This window comes from Poecilia reticulata, linkage group LG1 (assembly GCF_000633615.1).
Source record: "Poecilia reticulata strain Guanapo linkage group LG1, Guppy_female_1.0+MT, whole genome shotgun sequence".
Lineage (NCBI taxonomy): Eukaryota > Metazoa > Chordata > Actinopteri > Cyprinodontiformes > Poeciliidae > Poecilia > Poecilia reticulata.
Window position 1 is genome coordinate 21,738,806 of NC_024331.1, and position 19,519 is coordinate 21,758,324.

Consider the following 19,519-nt stretch of genomic DNA (forward strand, 5'->3'; position numbering starts at 1 on the left):
GGAGGCGACTGTACAGCCTGGAGACAACATCACTATCTACTGTGACTGCAAAGTGTCAACTGGAATATATGTAGTTTGGTTCAGGAACTGTTCCCATGAATATCAGCCGACTCTTGTTGTAAGTTGGAAGAATGCTGGAATCTCTCCATTTAAAGGAGAAATCACATTCCCTCGCTTTAAATTTGTGAAGAATGAATCGTCCAACTCCTATGACCTGATGATCAGAAATGTCACTAATTCTGATGAGGGAATTTATTACTGTGGAACTTTTGAGAACAAGGTGGAGAAAGATGAAAACAAAAACATTTTCTTTAAAGACGTTTACATCTATGGCAACCTCACCACAAGGATCACACTCTGTAAGTATTTTTTTTCTAATTATATGATAGTAAAAACAGTGCTTCTGGAAGAATGATTATTTTACACAAGTTTGAATAAATGTATCTCCCACAACAGTGCAATTGCACCAAACATAGTAACAATTTGATGTTTCATGTAAGTATAGTTTTAATGTAAAGATAATTTAAAAACACAAAAAACAAAATCCTTGCAAAATCTTTCAAATTACAGAGAATGTTGTGCTGTGTGGATTTAAGTGCATCTGAGATTAAGGAAAATTACCTAAAATATTTTTCATTGTTTAGTAAATGACTCATCATTCATATTCATTATGAAATACTTAAAGGAAATAAGGAAATACTATAGATTATCAGAATTTCTTGGACCAGCTATTGCAGCTGTAAACATCCACAGTCCCAGTAGGAGATTTAAAAATATGTCATCTATTCACATTAGACCTATGTTCAGATATTTTAAAGAAAAAATTCATAACAAAATTGATAATATTTCACATTTTTATAAAACATTATAACGGGTTCTATTTCAATCTCTATGGTGATGATATGTTTCTTTGTTTTTAGATGCAAAGACTCATCTACCACATCCAAATATTTCAAGGACAGTTGAGGAATGTGGTTGGTGCTGGAAGTTGCTCTTCTCTCTGTGTCCGACTGTTTCTGCTCTCTCAGCTCTCCTCTCCTCACTTCTGGTTTACCTGATTTGCCAAAAATCAGGTACAATATTTGTGGCTTTTCTAATTTAAAACTTTGAAACCAATCATTTTTGTATTTTTCTGTTTTTTTTACATTGGGCGTTTTCTAATATCTGCAGCAAACACCCAAGCAGAGAAAAAGAGAGGTAGCACTTTAAGACAAACAGATGAAACGCAGGTAACAAAACAATGATCATTCATTAATTTTTTTAAACTTTACCAAATAGTGATGATTCTCAATATTAAATTCTAGGATGACAATGTGTGTTATGCTGCCCTGGAAATTCATCAACCATCACAGAGAGTAAAGAGGAAGAAGACAATCCAGAGTTCAGATTTCAGCACATACTCTGCAATCAAGACATTCCAGGAAGAGATTCAAATTTAACTTTGAAGTTAAAACAAAAATTAAAGAGAATTTATGATCTTTTCATTTATGCTCTTCTTCTAAACCTGAATTCAAACAAAAAATTAGAAACCTTAACCATAACAAATACATTGTTTTCAGACAGCTTTTGATTTGATGGTGTTTGAATATCTTTTCATCAGAATGAAGTCCTGCTTACATATATGCATTGATTCTTCCAGACGTGGCTGCAGTGGCTGCATGTCTCAAAGCGCATATGTGTAACATTTATTCTAGTTGTCTTGTGGGCCATTCATTAATTTCACATAAACAGCTTTGATAAAAAAAACATCGCGGAATTTTCCAACAAACCATACTCTTTTCTAATAATTATATTTTTATTTTTATTTTTATTTTAATTTTCAGTAACTGTGAATTTTGTGTACTGCTATATATCATTGATATGAATTTTTTGTTTTGAGTTGATTTTAAGTCAGATAAAATGGACGGCATACATCTAGTTGATATATTAAGCTGGAGTAAAAAGGCCAAGGAGTAAAAATAGATTCTCAAGATTTTAAAACAGCTGTTGAAGAAACTTGTCTGATATTAAGTGACAAGATATTCCAAAGTTCACGACCCACGATGGCAAAAAGTGTCGCAATTTATGAGCAGCGACCATTTTCAGGTAGGTTTTTTTTACTTACTTTATGCTGAAGCTAGTATCTTATATAAAAAGTTAATGTCTAGACAGAGAAGCAGAAACTACATAGAGGAAAAAAGAGCTTTTAACTACATCTGATCACAAAATGTTAAAAAAAAAAAGTTTCTGTACACAAGATACAATTTTAATTTGTTTTCATGTTTCAACTCATTTGCTGATCTGTGAGTGAAGGATACCAACAATGATGCCTGGAATTATACTGCAGAAAATCTAAATAGCAACAGGACACATGCACAGCTTCTTCCTACTGGAAGATGGAGACAAGATTCAAATAAATTCTACAAAATGTATTGGAGGACAAAGTAGTGCAAAAGACATTTAAAAGTATTTCACGTGTTTTAATTTGCAATACTCTAGGACAGAAAATAGTTAATTGACCATTGACTTAGTTTTTAAACTAGATTTTGGCTTAAGTTAAAATATTTAATATCAGGCGAGACTGAGGCTTATCAGTGGGAAGTGTTGAAGACAATGGGACAACATCCAGTGAATTAAAGGGATCACCAGACCAGTGTTTCTCAAACTTTTTCAGGCCAAGAACCACTTACCCCATTTAACAAACTCTCGCGAACCACCTAATTTGAAATTGCCCCCACAATCACGCACCATCTTGATATAACCTGAAATGAAAATATTAGTCTCTTAACTCATTGCTTTTGTACCTCCTAATGTGAAGGGTGGCACTGTTTTGTAAACATGACTGGTCACAATAAAACCACGAACAAGTCTACTTGGGTGTTTTGAGTAATTTACAGATTCTGAAAGTGCAGATTCTAATAATTCGAATGAAAGAAATGCATGGATATCAAAAAAGTTTTTTACTATATGTGATATGTGCACTGATAATAGTCTTAGGACTATTTGTAATTTAGAAGAATCATAAAAGAAAAATAGACTTGAGTTGCTCTGGGCAAAACAAACATTTTCTTTCAGCCAGTAGGTAGTCCAACATAAATATTTTTATTTTAGGTGTTAAGATGCACTTATTCAGCATGGGGCGTAGCTCTGTTCACCTCCTCTTCCCTGTCATATTGCATTCAGCACAGTCGCACACCAAGATATGGGTGCCTGCAGCATGCTATGTATTGTAATAATGTACTCTGAAAAACTTTCCACCAGTATTTTCAGGCTTTCTTTTTAGTGACCCAGTCTTAGTAAATATATTTACTATTTTTACTATTTTTAAACACAATCCTTTGGTAAGCTAACTGTAGCGTCTGTAGCAATTTATCAACTATAGCATCACATTCAGCTAACGTCACAGCAAATAAACGGTTGTTTTCATGCAGTACCTTACGGACCACTAGGGGGCGCCCGCGGACCAGGGGACCACAGTTTGAGTAAGACTTCCCTAGACACTACAAAAAAAATAGCAAAAAAATAAAAAAGTGTGCTCCAACAAAATAAACACAAAACGAGACACTGCCGCCAGAGCCTCTGTCCCTGAAGAACAAACAACGACAACCTGAATAAAAAGGTGCTGTCACAATGTGTCAACAAATACACCAATGGTGCGCTCAGTCCATTCAAATGGCACAGTCAAAGCCTCAGCCAGTAGGGGAAGGCCAATAGGCAAAACAGCAATGAGCAAACTCCCAGTTGGAGAGCTGGCAGAAAGGGAAAACTGTGAACTGGTAGGTAACAGCACAACTGCGTAAGCAGGTTGGTAAATAAATTAAGCTATACATATTCCAATCACAAATTGGACACACAAAGGACACCAGAAGACAGCAGAGAAGAGGCTAAATTTAACAGTCATCAGCAGCGGAAGGAGGTAGATGTCATGATGCAAGCAGAATATGACAGACAGGTAGAGATGTGCATTTATAAAGAAGCTGTGTTTGTGTTAAAGTAGCAATATACCATTTATTCTGCTACAATTGCATTGATTAATGTGTGTGAGTTACATTAATCAACGCAATTGATGTTTGTGTAACAGTGTAACTTTGTGTAACAAACTGTAACAAACTTTGTGTAACTTTGTATGACAGTTACACAAAGTTATGCTGCTTTTTTGCCTACAGCATTCACATTAATAAAATGTACCATTTCTGCAGGCACCCCAATGTGGTGGGTGTCACTTATTTTCATTTCTGAATGGTGGCAACCCTATATCCACTTCCTATTTATTAAACAGGGTCTCATATGTTTAAAAGATAAATAACATTTGCCTTACCATAAATTTATGTAGCAGCACTTTTATGATGCAAAAGACAATAAATTCAAACAGTAAATTCTAACATAAAGTACAAAGGCGAGCTGCACATTAGACATTTTGTCCACAACAACTGAAGTGAAAACCACAGTGCTTCTCCACTAGCCAATCAACTGCTGCATTTTCTGAAGTGGAAAAAGTTTCACAACATCAGTACATCCGCCAGCTTGAAACCTCTGGCTTGAAACTGCCCTTTAGCTCTAGATCAACATCAACCATGAAAAAGTTACATGTCGCTCTGGTGATTTGCTTTGGTAATTTGACATTTTTGTTAATTACTGGTCTGCAGTTGATGGGAAATATTTGCATAAGTTTAAATGTTGTTCTGTAAGACTTTACTATTGTTTTTCTGTTTCAGGAGTTGTTTTATGGAGTCATTTTGCCATTTCTACATCAGTAGAGGAGAAGAGAACTAGACCTGGAGAAAACATCCTTCTCCACTGTGACTGCAAACAGTTACCAGGAGTGTATATAGTGTGGTACAAGAATTCTTCACATGAAGACACACCAACTCTTGTTCTAAACGTAAAATCTGGTTTTGATATGGAAAAGAAATTTCCTCGTTTCAAATTTCTGAAGAACTTTACGTTTGATTCCTATGACCTGCTGATTGTACATGTCAATAATGCTGATGAAGGGCTTTATTACTGTGGAACTGAAGAGACAAAAGTGGAGATGGACGAAAATAAAAATAGGGTGCGGAAGACAGTCTACCAATTTGGCAACATCATCACAAAGATAAAACTTGGCAAGTACTTCTTCCTAACACCACAGACTGCAAATGTGATTATGGAAATCTAATTATTTAACAAAATGTGTAAATGCATAAGTTTAAAACAAACAAACAAAACCAACTCATCCTACAAAATCTGCAAATATCATCACAATATCACTCACATTTAGTGAGGAGCATAGGCTGACAAAATATTATTTGGTTGTAATGGTTTTAAATATTAAGATTAAAATTAATAACACAAATTCACAGTTTAGATAAGATATTTCTGATAATATATATAAGGGAAAAAGTTATGGCAATTAATTTTACAAATGGTTGTTGTTTTGTGTTTGATACAGATTCCAGTGTTGCTCATCGAAATCGGACCATGTCTTTTGAGGACTGCAGTCTGTGCTGGAAGCTGCTCTTTTCTCTCTGTCCTGCTGTTTTTATTTTTTCCACCTCCTTGACCTCAATGTTTGGTTTTCTCCTTTGCTGGAAAACAGGTACTGGCAAAAGTATGCTTTCAGTTTTACATTTAGAACACAGAATTTTGATTCTTTGAGTTTAACTTACACCACTCCTATTTTAATTTCTGCTGCAGAAACACCGCATGATAAGGAAAAAAAATGTGAATCCATGAGACCAACAGGACAAACAGAGGTAATTAAACAGAACCCATTCAAACAACTGTATTTCATGAACCCGGTAAAGTGTAGTTACAGTTTTCTAAGTGATGGATTGCAATTTTTACAACACATATTTTATTATTTAACAATGTCTTTGCAAATAAAGATGTTTATTTTTAGGGGGATGATGTCTGCTTTGCTGCCCTGAAAGAAAAAAAGAGAATGATCCACAGATTGGACTTCAGGATCTTTACTGATGTCATGTACAACATAAAAGTTGAAGATTAAAATGTGTGATAAGGTTGTGAGGATCTCAGCGTTAACTTGGTTCTCAATGAATGAATAACCAACAAACTAATAAAAAGATTCTCAGTTATAATAATTGCTGCCAGCTCCATCTGTGTTTTAATGGGATGTGTATTAGCCAGACTGTGAGAACAGTTGAAGTGATGTGTGTCATTGACCAGCCAGCTATCACTTGGGTGATTTACCCATACTGATGTTTAACACCGATGCACAAATTGATGTGCATAGGTAATGAGATGTGGTGACATGTTAAGGTATGATTGTCACAATCCTTTGAATTTTAAAGTGTTTTAAATTTATCCTTTTCCCAGTACTTTTCCTGTGGTGTAGCTCTCTGATCAGTTAAAATCACAGTTATGCTTTAGGACGGTTAGAAACTGGAGTATCCTTAAGGAACACATATGGGGTTCACTGTGAAAATGCTACAAAACTATAATCAAAGAATTTGAACAATAATACATGGATGAGCAACAACTTTAATCTAGATACAAATAAAAAACAATACTTGAAAGCTAACAGCAATTGAGGTTGGGTTTTATTGCTAAGGACACAATTATATCTTGAAAAATACAATAAAATCAGACTCTGAATTTAACACAAAAAATACCTTTATGTTCCCAAATACATCTGTGATTACGCAGACCTATTCACATTACAATCACATCTAAAAACACACTTTTGCAGATCAAATTTTAATGTATGACTATGGCCCTAGGTTTTTTTTGTAGTTGATTTTTAAATGTGCTATGTATTTAATTGTCTGATGTACTTAGCGTTCTGTTTGTAACTTAACTTGATTTATATAGAGCATCTTTGAGTGCTAAGAAAAGTTCTATACAAGTAAAATATATTATCATTATTAATCATTATTATATAATTATTTAATGATCTGCACAACTAGCAAAACATATGATGTGTACAATTCAGTAAAGAAGTATGAATGTTAGGATTTCAGTAGACCAACTAAAAACTACATCCAAACTGAAACCTCTCTATTCTTTCTTTTGATTTTCTTTTTTTATTATAGTCTCACAAAGCAGAAACTAAAAACCAGTCACACTTCACTTTATACACCATTACCAAAATACAGACCACACAATACAATGTTCCATTCGACCAGCCAATCAGCAGCAACATCTCCTTTAATGGAAAAAGTTTCACAACAACATCAGTATATCCGCAAATAAAGGCTGTGAAACTGCCCTTCAGCTCCAGGTCAACATTAACCATGAACCAGCTACATGTCGCTCTGGTGATTTGCTTCGGTAATTTAAAACTTTGATTAAATACTGAATAGCGGTGTATGGGAAATGCTTAGAAAGTATTACATGTATTTTTACTTTATACGTAATGTTTGAATGTTGTTCTGCTGGAATTTATCTGAAGAAGATTTTATTCATGTATTTATGTTTCAGGAGTTATTTTATGGAGTCATTTTTCAATTTCTACATCAGTGGTGCAGATGACTGCCAGACCTGGAGAAAACATCCTTCTCTACTGTGACTGCMAGCRGTCATCTGGAGTGTATATACTGTGGTACAAGAATTCCTCACATGAAGACACACCAACTCTTGTTCTAAATRTRAAGACTGATTTAGAAACAGAAAAGAAATTTCCTCGTTTCARATTTCTGAAGAACTTTACGTTTGATTCCTATGACCTGCTGATTGTACAYGYCAATAATGCTGATGAAGGGCTCTATTACTGTGGAACTGAAGAGACCAAGGTGAAGGGAAMTAGAACCATTGGATCGGAGACAATCCACCAATACGGCAACATCATCACAAAGATCACACTTGGTAAGTAATTATTTTTAATTACATGAAAAGTGTAAAAGTGATCATGAAAATCTAATTACCTGACAAAATATGGAGATAAATGTAGAGGAGGAAAAACAAAAGCATCGAGTCTAAACAAATTTACAAACAGCAAAATCAACAGAAGAATCACACATAGAAGATAGAAAATATTTTGTTTGTGAAAAACAGTTTTGCTGAATTATCCTTAAAATTCTTTGATATTTTATCAAAAAGCTGAGCAATGTGAAACATTATGGTGTTTAGTATTGTGTAAAAGCTGAAACAAAATTGAAAGGTTTTTTATGGCTGCCATTCTGTGGTTATCTCAGTGTAAGAGTTTTGACACTTCGAAAGCAGTTAAATTGATGAATATTCCCAACGTAAGCAGTGTAGCATCATTCATAATTTACAATAAAATGAAACATAACTTTTTTAATTATGAAGAAAATAAAGACATTTTGCTTATCAAATCATATCTACAACAGCTTACGGTAGTTGTTGATATGACATGTAGATAATAAACTAGAAATGCATTCTGGTGGGGCCTCTTTTGCACTACCAGAATGCAGTTTTGTTAGATCAAAAATGCCTTCTGAATAGAGCAACCTTTACATAGGTTTTAAACATACTTTTCAATGAGAACACATTTCAGAATTATAAAAATTTTTTATTGGCCTGATGATTTTTCATGACAAAGAAATCATTGTAATTAACAGAAATAATGGCTTGAAAGCATCAGTCTGTGTCAAATTAATCTGTATAATGTGCTTCTCATTGTATAGAATTGAGATGCGGAAATTAACTTTTTAAGGAATTTTCTTTTTAAAGATTTTATTGGCTCTAGTGGCCTTTATTTGATAGTTAATTGACAGGAAGGTGGGTAATGAAAGAAGGGGGAAGACATGCAGCAAAGGTTGCCATGGCCGGGAATTGTACCTGGGACAGCTGCATCGAGGACTAAGGCCTCCATATGTGGGCTGTGTTTAACCCCTGCACCACCACAGCACACCCTTTAGGAATTTTCTAAAGAAGGTCACCTTTCCACCTCGTTTATCTTTAGTTCCTTCCAATGAGTCTCTAAAAGATTCAAGTCTCTGTCCTGACTGGTCCACTCCAAAACAGAAATACTATTACCAGATTGATGAAATGAAAAGATCGAAATAATATTAATATTAAAATTAATAATACACATTTACTTTTTCAATAAAATGTTTTTGATCATGTTTGCTTAATTTGATCAAAGATCAGGGAGGAGGCTCTTTACACTGTGAGAGAATATTGTGTGATGCTTAAAACAAAACAAAGAAAACTTTTAAGTATCTATTGGATTTAATGTGTGACTCTTACGCTGCATTGTTTACCTACAAATAATGATCAAGGCTTCTTATATTTTTTATCAAATACTGTTTCACAGAGATGTGAAAGAATTAGGTGAATCTGTGGAAATGGTTACATCATTAATATTTAAGTTGTTAATGTTTACATTAATGTACGTATGTCTAGCATTGGCATTACATAATTTTCTGATTGATTCTTTAGATATATGCAGTACATTTAATCTAAAAATCACAAAAAAATAATGTCATTTAAACCCATAAACACTGGTTGCTGCTTTGTGTTTGATACAGATTCCAGTGTTGCTCCTTCAAATAGGACCATGTCTTTTGAGGACTGCGGTCTATGCTGGAAGCTGCTCTTCTCTCTCTGTCCTTCTGTTTTTATTTTGTCCGCCTTCTTGACCTCAATGTTTGGTTTTCTCCGCTGGAAAACAGGTACTGGCAAAAGTATGCTTTCAAATTTACATTTACAACACAGTATTTTGAATCTTAACTCGCACCACTCCTGTTTTCATTTCTGCTGCAGAAACACCACATGATAAGGAAGAGAAATGTGACTCTGTGAGACCAACAGAAAAAACAGAGGTAAATAATTCAAACATCTATACTTCATGGACCTGGTAAAGTGTAGTTAGAGTCTCTGTGATAGATCGCAATTTTTACGACACATATTTTATTACCTAACAATGTTGCTAACTTTGCGAATAAAAATATTTATTTTCAGGGGGACGATGTGTGCTTTGCTGCCCTGGAAGTCCATCTGGCATTTCAGAAAAAAAAGAAGAGAATGATCCACAGATCAGACTTCTGCATTTTTACTGATGTCATATACAACATGAAAGTTGAAGATTAAACTATTCTGATCTCAGTGTTTGTTAATTTGGTTCTGATTGAATGAATGAATGAATGAATGAATGAATGAATCAATCAATCAATCAATCAATCAATCAATCAATCAATCAAATTTTATTTGCATAGCCCGTTTCAGCAGCAAGGCAAATAACGAATGAATGAATGGATGAATGAATGACAAAATACTCTGTTATAATAATTGCTGCCAGGCCCACCTGTTTTTATGTGATGCGTATCAGAACTAAACCAAAAGTATTTGAAATTCTTTAAAGATTTCAGTGTAAGACAGAAACCTGAAGTTCCCAAGTAAAATCTGGTCCTGGTAAGAGAACAGTGATGGAAAACATTGATATCATGGAGGCAAGCCCAACATGTGTGAAGCTGACATCAATGCATGTTGCTCCAGTTCATTCATATGAAGAACTAATTCTAAATTCAGTTCAAATAAATGGATTAATATTCATAACTGATATCCTAAGCTACATTAGTTTGCCTGTTGCGTTGAACTATAAGGGTCACCCTTCAGTTCTGTTGTGCCACAGTGACGTTTTCCTCTACATGTGGCCATGTTGCCAGTATACCAGTGTTCCTGCCTTTGACCTCCATAAATGGATCTCACTGAGACTTGGATCTTCCAACCAGAGGGTCAGTCTGGTTGGGAGACTGACATCACATTTTATCTTGAGTCAGACTCACTCAAATCATTAATTTATAATATTGAGGACACAATGTTTGCTGAACAAAAACAAACACTGACTAACAGTCAACATAGCTAAGAAATAATCATAGTAATTCACTTCACATGATATTGGCCATAATATTATGCCTTGTCAGTGTGTACATACAGCTTGTCTGCACATATAAATTAAACTTTGTTCACAAGTTTGACCATCAAAACAAAATTAGTAAATAAAGCAAGAAAACAAATAAAACAATAGAGCAAAAAACCGTTGTACTCTCATTTACACTTGGTGCACATAATTCAGTGAAATATTTGAAAATTAAAAAATGTGAGGCACAATTATTTTTGGAGTACTGTTATCTATTAATCTCATGTAAAGTTAAAACACTTCCTGGAAAGGTAACAATACAGTAATTAATATTATTTGTTTTCAGATTTGTTAACTCCCCATGTTAATACATAAGTTCTTCCTTCATAATGCTAAATGTATTTCTGCTGCATTTTGTGTCTTTGTTTTTGATCTCTCCTCTTAACAGGTTTAATGTGCTTTGGACAGTGAAACTGCTGCAATCTGAAAGTGCAGACCGTCCTCTGCAGAAGTGTGAAGGACTCTTGTCATTGTGGATTTCCTGTTTTACTGAGCAGTGGCTGTGGTTGAAGGCTAACTTTGCTTTCAATTTTGTCTTAGTCCACACATCTGCATAAACAACAAAGTTAACACATCTATACATAAACTCAATAAGAAGTTCATTTGACTTTTAGATTGAACTACTGCAAATGAAAGATGTATACAGTAGTAGTAGTAGTTTGTCATGAACATTAAGAAATGCTAGAGGCAGATATTTTCTTAAAGAAAAGACTTTGGGAATATAAAAGCAAAGCCAATCAGGGATGCGTGAATTTTAAAAGAATCCCTCTTTATTTTGGTTCCACTTGTCGTCATTTCACCACACAATACATATTTTAGCTGAAATGTCTCTCTGTTGTGATGCACAGAGGCTTGCACAGGTTTTCATACAGAATAAGACAACAGTCCTTTGACTTTATATGAGTAGCAGTGGTGAGTTTCATGATGTGAATTTATTGGGCATGCTAACCCTCTTCATTTCACCATTATATATTAGTTTTATTAATCTAGCCAACCCTCCAGTCACTTCTGAACTCATGCATCATGCTATGAAACATAGATACAAATTGTTCAGAGGAAAAAACAGCTCAACACAGTCTTTATTAATAGCTTTATGCAAATGTGGTTTAATTGCTAATTAAAATCCTACATCATAATCTTTGAATATTTATTTCCTTAACCTAAAGCTGGTTGCACACTGTTATATACTGCCGCCTTGTGGGTATCTTTCAAGCAACGTGGCCTGAACAAGCTGCAAGTTGCAAACAATGATTCAATGAGTGTCCTTTGTGGGATCCACAGAGGGGGAAGTAGCAGTCAGATGTTTGTCGCTGTGGTGTTTGCACCTTTAAATAACTTTTAAAGAAGTTAATGTTCAATGATTCTGGTAACAGAAAGTTTAGGACTTACAGATTTTACAGAGTTCTGGTTCATCCAGTCTGACGAGACACTGGTTGAAGTGTCTGTGTGTGTGCAGTTATTTCTTTTTAATTAATTTGGATTTTTTTTTTTTTGATTTTGTATTTCAAGATTGTTTTCATATTCCTTGTTATGGATGTCCAACAAAACATTTAGATGGGTGAATCTGTTGACAGGATATTAAAACCATGTGGCCACTCTAGCCAGTCTCCAGGTAACCAAACGTGAACTGGCCTACATGCAAAAGAGTTCATGAGAGGATCCTGTTTGATGGTTTGATGTTGCAAAAAGACTTCAGACCTGGGGAGTGTGGACATCCCATCAACCCTGAACATACATCCAGGTGGGTTGAAAAAGTTACAGGACACAGACCCTCAGGAATTTGGGGTTCAACACATCTTTGCATTTAAAGCAACAATTTTAATCTAGATACAAATGAAAAAAAAATGTTGAATAGCTAATGTCAATCCAAGATGGGTTTTATTATTAAGGAAAAAACTGTATCTTGAATTCAATGATTGAATATTTCTCTGTTCCCAAATACATCTGTGATTGTGCACACCTATCCACATTCAAAAAATGACCCATAAAAAAAGGAAAAAAAGACCTGTCTCCAGTAATGTATATATACAAAAAAAATTGGCAATTTCAACCACTATTTTACCAACAATGAGCAGGTAAAATTTGGTCCAAAATAAAAATAAAACAACCATAGACACCACCAACTTAAAAACATTTGGGGAAAATGTTATATCACATTGATTTTTTTTATGTATGACTAAGGTCCTGATTTTTATGTTTTTTGTTTTTTTTTGTAGTTTCTTTTATAACATGTTATGTTTTTAAGTGCTTGATGTACTTAGTGTTCTGTCTGTAATTTAACTTGACTCCTGCAGCGTGTCTTTGAGTGCTTAGGAAATATACAAATAAAGTATTATTATTATTATATACAGACCCTTTCCAAAGAATTAGAATATCGTGGAAAAGTTGTTTAATTAAATCCAAGCATGCATACTGCTTTACTGAATTGTACATATCATATGTTTTGCTAGTTCTTTAAATAATTACAAACCCCTTTACAAAAAAGTTGAATATCATGGAAAAGTTGTTTAATTCCCAAAATTCCATTCAAAAGGTTACACTTTCAAAGCCCACAGTTTAAACAATTTCAAGTATTTGTTTATTGTTACATAATTTGGGCTTCCAGCTCATAAAACCCACGAAAACAGGAATTAAAAAATGTGAATACTCTGAAGAAATCAACCCAAATTTTGCATGCCATGAATGTTGTAAATTGAGTGTGACACACTAATCATCTACTAAACTAAAAGCACCAGCAAGTCTCATTAAATTGCTTCAGTTTGGTTCAGTTTGGTTCAATAGGGGGAAGACTTGATACCCTTATATTGGGTAAGCCACAAAAGGTCATAGCTAAAGAGGCTATGACCTTCACAGAATGCTAGAATATCAATTGAAAGTCTAGTGGAAGGGCAAAATGTAGCAGGAGAAGATGCACCAGCCAGTGAGATGACCGTGGACTCCAAAGGATTATCAAACCGAGAAGATTCTAGAATCTGGCAGAGATCCAGAAAGAGTGGAATGAGGCAGGAGTCACAGCTTCAAAAACCACCACCAACAGACTCATCCGGGAAATGGGCTACAACTGTCAGGTTCCTCGGGTCAAGCCACTTCTGAACCTGAGCCAACATAGGAAGCGAGTCAACTGGACCAAGGAGAAGAAAGGCTTGACTATTGGCCAGTGGTCCAATGTCCTCTTTTCCAATGAAAGTAAAGTGTACCATTCATTTGTTAATCAAGGTCCAAGGGACCAAACCCTTGAAAGAGGATGGGTGAGGAACTGAACCCAAACTACTTGAGGTTGAGTGTGAAATAACCACAGTCAGTCATGATTTGGGGTGCGTTGTCCACTGAAGGTGTTGGTAAACTCTGCTTTCTTAAATCCAAGGTCACTGCAACAGTCTATCAGAATGTTTTAGAGGACTTCATAATTCCTCTAAAACATTCTGGTAGACTGTTGCAGTGATCTTTATGGAGATGCAAATGTCATCTTCCAGCAGGACCATCACAGTGCTTGACTGGCCAGCCCACAGATTCTCAATGGGGTTTTCAAGCCCCATTGAGAATCTGTGGGGTATCAAGAGGAAAATGAAGGGCACCAGATCCAATAACCACGAAGAGCTGGCAGCAAGCATCAAGGAAATCTGAGCTTCCATAAATCCCATACATGCCACAGGCTGATTGTTTTAATGTCACATTGCATCAAGGCAGTCATTAAGGCAAAGGGATTCCCAACTAAGTATTGAAGACTGATATCGTTTTAAAACAATAGGTTTAAAAACAAATATTTTCATTTTTATTTCTTTCTTTTCTTTCTGCAAAAACTGAGAAGTAGTTAAGGCTGATTTCTTCAGAGTATTGTAATTTTTTAAATTCCTGTTTTTATGGGTTTTATTTGATGGAAGCCCAAATTATGTAATAATAAACAAACAAATGCTTGAGATTGTTTAAACTGTGGGTCTTAAATCTATAATCTATGGAAGTTTACCATTTTGAATGGAATTTTGGAAAATAAACAATTTTTATTTCATATTCATTTTTCTTGGAAAGGGTCTGTAATTATTTAAAGATGATCTGCACAACTAGCAAAACATATGATGTGTACAATTCAATAAAGCAGTATGAATGTTAGGATTTCAGTAGACCAACTAAAATCTACATCCAAACTGAAACCTCTATTCTTTGTTTTGATTGTTTTCTTTTTTTATTATAGTCTCACAAAGCAGAAACTGAAAACCAGTCACACTTCACTTTATACACCATTACCAAAATACAGACCACACAATACAATGTTCCATTCTACCAGCCAATCAGCAGCAACATCTCCTTTAATGGAAAAAGTTTCACAACAACATCAGTATATCCKCAAATAAAGGCTGTGAAACTGCCCTTCAGCTCCAGGTCAACATTAACCATGAACCAGCTACATGTCGCTCTGGTGATTTGCTTCGGTAATTTAAAACTTTGATTAAATACTGAATAGCGGTGTATGGGAAATGCTTAGAAAGTATTACATGTATTTTTACTTTATACGTAATGTTTGAATGTTGTTCTGCTAGAATTTATCTGAAGAAGATTTTATTCATGTATTTCTGTTTCAGGAGTTACTTTATGGAGTCATTTTTCAATTTCTACATCAGTGGTGCAGATGACTGCCAGACCTGGAGAAAACATCCTTCTCTACTGTGACTGCCAGCGGTCATCTGGAGTGTATATACTGTGGTACAAGAATTCCTCACATGAAGACACACCAACTCTTGTTCTAAATATGAAGACTGATTTAGAAACAGAAAAGAAATTTCCTCGTTTCAGATTTCTGAAGAACTTTACGTTTGATTCCTATGACCTGCTGATTGTACACGCCAATAATGCTGATGAAGGGCTCTATTACTGTGGAACTGAAGAGACCAAGGTGAAGGGAAMTAGAACCATTGGATCGGAGACAATCCACCAATACGGCAACATCATCACAAAGATCACACTTGGTAAGTAATTATTTTTAATTACATGAAAAGTGTAAATAAAAGTGACCGTGAAAATCTAATTACCTGACAAAGTATGGAGATAAATGTAGAGGAGGAAAAACAAAAGCAATGAGTCTAAACAAATTTACAAACAGCAAAATCAGCACAAAATTCACACTTAGAAGTTTTAGTAAAATATGATTATCTTGTTTGTGAAAAACAATTTTGCAGAATTATCCTTAAAATGCTTTGATATTTTTTCACAAAGCTCAACAATGTGAAACATGTTATTTATTATGTAAATGCTGAAACAAAATTGAAATATTTTGTTTGATTGTTATTCTGCAATTTTTACATATGGTTATCTCAGTGTAAGAGTTTTGGCACTGAGATAATGGAGACCCTGGGGAAACAGTTATTTGAAGAATATCCTAAAGTAGTGTGACTTCACTCATGGTTCACAATAAAACAAAATATAATTTTTGGAATTATTAAACTTTACTTGCTTTCTCTATGGCTCCAGGATGCAGCTACATTCTTAGTAGTAGATAATTACTCAAAAATGTATATTAAAAAAACAAATAAACACATGTTGCTTATTAAATCATACACCAGCTCAAGTTTTATATCCAGTCATATTCAATAAGATAGATTATGCAATTCCAGCTCTTTTGTTGATCAAAAGCACGCTTTGAATGCAGCAACCTTTAAGCAGATATTAAATGTACATTTCATTGAAGCCAAATTTCAGAATTACAAATGTTTTTTCATTGGACTGATAAATAAATAAATAAATAAATAAATAAATAAATAAATAAATAAATGTGGTTTTTCATGACAAAAAAATCTTTAGAATTAACAGAAATAATGGCTTGAAAGCATCAGTCTGTGCAAAAGTAATCTATATAATTTGTTCCACTTTGTATGGAATTGAGATGTGGAAATTAACTTTTTCAGGAATGTTTTAAAGAAGGTCACCTTTCTGCCTCTTTAATCTTTAGCTAAAAAGTTAAAGATTTAACTCTGTGTAGATTCAAGTTTCTGCCTTGAATTTTTTTAGATTCAAGTCTCTGCTCTGACTGGTCCACCTCAAAGCAAAAATATTACTGCCTGATATGTTGCTGAAATGAAAAGATTACACATTAATTGGTACTTTGAAAAATGTTTGTTCTCAATACAGATCAAACTGTTTGTCATCCAAATATTACCCAGACTGCAAAGGACTGCGCTGCCTGCTGGAAGATGCTCTCCTCCCTCTGTCCAGCTCTTTCTGTTCTTTTTGCCCTCATTTCCGGAGTTACGGTTTATCTCTTTTACAAGAAAGCAGGTACTTGTGAATGTTGTTCTTTATTTATTTATAGCTGTCATAATGACTCTTTGATCCTGAGAATTAACCTCAGCGTTTTACACTCATTCCTAAAGCTAAAAAAGCTCAAGAAAACAACAGGAGGCTTGAAACGAAAAGACAAACCAGGGAAACACAGGTATAGACACTACTTACATTTAATCTGAGTATGACAAATCAACGTAATTTTTAACTGACACATTACTAGGACAGGTTTATGCTTGATAGTCTAAAATATCAGGTCCCAGCATTTGTTAATAATAAAAAAAACATCTTGAATTTTAGGATGAGAATGTTTGCTACGCGGCTCTGGAAATCCATCGACCATCACAGAGACCAAAGAGGAAGAGGAAAACCCAGGCTCCAGACTTCAGCACATATTCTGAGCTCAAAACATCAGCGGTGTAGGAGACTGACTCTGAACTCAGACGTTTTAGTCCTGAACAATAAGTACCAGTTATATTCTTTCTAACATTCCCTAAGAATCTAACAGCATCTTTCAAATAAAAATCAAGTGTTTTTCAGAAAACTTATTTTGATTTTTAACAATAAAATCATTGTACATCATCCCAGACCTAGTTCCAAAACATGTCTAAAGGCATATATGTGCAAAATTCATTCTATATTTTTTTTAACCTTTCTTCTATGTAACACAACAGTCCCTGACAAAACAAAGTAATGTTTCTGTTCCTCTTTTCCAATAAAACCCCAATAGTTATATTTTGTCATTTAGAATTTTTCTCTGTGGAGTTAAACCCAATGTTTTTGGCCATTTGTGTGGAAAATTTGCAATAAACTTACAGTTATGCATTAGCAGGGAAAAACACAGGAATCTGTTGATTTTACGTCAATTTCCACAATCACAGAGTCAATAACAGAAAACTGGGTGGACTGATTGATGTAATTTGGCGTCTGGAGTCTTGAGGGCCACACAAAAAGCCTCGGCGGGCCAGATTTGGCCCCTGGGCCTTGAGTTTGACACATGTGCTCTATTGGATCAAGATGTTCCCACATGTGTAAAACAGTTTTCTCACAAACTCAAAATGCACCTTTATATCACACACAAACTAACAAATCACCACCACTTAGGATCTGCATGAGAGCTGATCATTGCAGTCTGAATATGTTGAAAATACTCAATACTCAAATCTCGTTATGAACCAGACAGGCTTCAAACACCATCAACACCATCAATGACTCACCAGGAACAATACAAGCCTTCATAGATTTCTTGAGACAAACCTTGAAGCCACAGTGTTTTATTATTGAGCTATAGTAAAGGAGTCAACTCAAAAAGAGGGTTTCTCAACCTACACGCAACAAAACTTTCAGAGTAAAAACATTTTTTTGCATTATAAATTTACCAATTTTACAATGGCTGGGACTTTTATTATTATTATTATTGTTTTACATTCAGTTATAAGGTGCAGACATTTATCTGAAGAAGAAAATTGGACATCTTGATAAGTTGCTTATCTAAAGAATCTGTTGGTAAATAACTTGCGTGCTTTTATGAGACAAAACTGAGTGGACAGTATATGGCCAATCCGAACCCCCAACCTCTTTTTGTGTGGTGAGTGTTACGGGAAATGCAGACTGACAAACAGCCCCTTCAAACTTTTGCAGAAGTATACGTGCAAAGAGATTGGACCTGCAGATAAATTCAGTTTTACAGTCCATTACTTTACATAGCTGCCTTTCCATTCTGTGTCAAAATTAGACATTGTTTGTAATAATCACCAATCTTCTGTCACTGTATGACCTGTTGGTTTAGCACTTCGGGTAACTCAGAAATGAAGATATGAAGTAAACTGCAGTGAAGCCTGAATTTGGGTCAGACAAACTATTTTTGTTTTTACCCTTTTTTACATCTGCAGCTTTACGCAAAGCAAATATATTGATTTTCTGACAAAGTGATCAAGTAAAGGTTAGAGATTCTGTTATATAGTTTCCATTGAAACTTTAAAGAAAACAAAGCTGCCAGTAAAACTAACCACCATCCACAACCTCTTTTTGTTGTGTCAGATACACCGGAAACCCACACTGACAAACAGCCCCCTGTTAATCTGCAGAGGGTGACGTGTGCTGACAGATTAAGTCTGCAGATGAGTCCAGTTTGACTGTCCACAGCTACGAGAAGCAGAATGAAACAGTGACGCTATCGAAACTCAGACCTTCTGGGTGTCAAGTTTATTTTTGTCTCTTTGAGAGAACTTTATATAGACTTCTCACCTACAATAAGCGTAGTATTGTATGATACTTCATGGAAATATATATATATATATATATATATATATATATATATATATATATATATAAAAGGGCAGAATTTCCTGTTTTGACTCCTAGTTACTCTACTGCTGTATCTCAAACGTCTGTAGTCATACACTGAAACAGCCAGTAGATGCCATCAGTAAATGGGCTTGATTG

At 34.7% G+C, this 19,519-nt stretch overlaps 1 protein-coding gene across 5 annotated transcripts; it reads left to right on the forward strand.

Moving 5' to 3' along the window:
* The first annotated feature begins 5,336 nt into the window (after nt 1-5,336).
* On the forward strand, nt 5,337-17,849 carry LOC103469313 (uncharacterized). 5 transcript variants are annotated; one of them, XM_008416931.2, is made up of 7 exons: nt 5,337-5,557; nt 5,656-5,714; nt 5,861-5,981; nt 15,382-15,765; nt 16,925-17,071; nt 17,167-17,228; nt 17,375-17,848. In XM_008416931.2, exons 4-7 carry the CDS (start codon nt 15,429-15,431, stop codon nt 17,495-17,497), a joined length of 669 nt encoding a protein of 222 aa, XP_008415153.1. In that variant the 5' UTR covers nt 5,337-5,557; nt 5,656-5,714; nt 5,861-5,981; nt 15,382-15,428; the 3' UTR covers nt 17,498-17,848. The 5 variants fall into 5 exon arrangements, 4 of the variants coding, with proteins under 4 accessions (XP_008415153.1, XP_008415161.1, XP_008415139.1 ...); XM_008416939.2 differs by lacking the exon at nt 5,861-5,981; XR_001776516.1 differs by lacking the exons at nt 5,337-5,557; nt 5,656-5,714; nt 5,861-5,981 and adding an exon at nt 15,180-15,231 and having other exon boundaries at nt 15,382-15,502; nt 15,593-15,765; nt 17,375-17,849.
* The last annotated feature ends 1,670 nt before the right edge of the window (nt 17,850-19,519 follow it).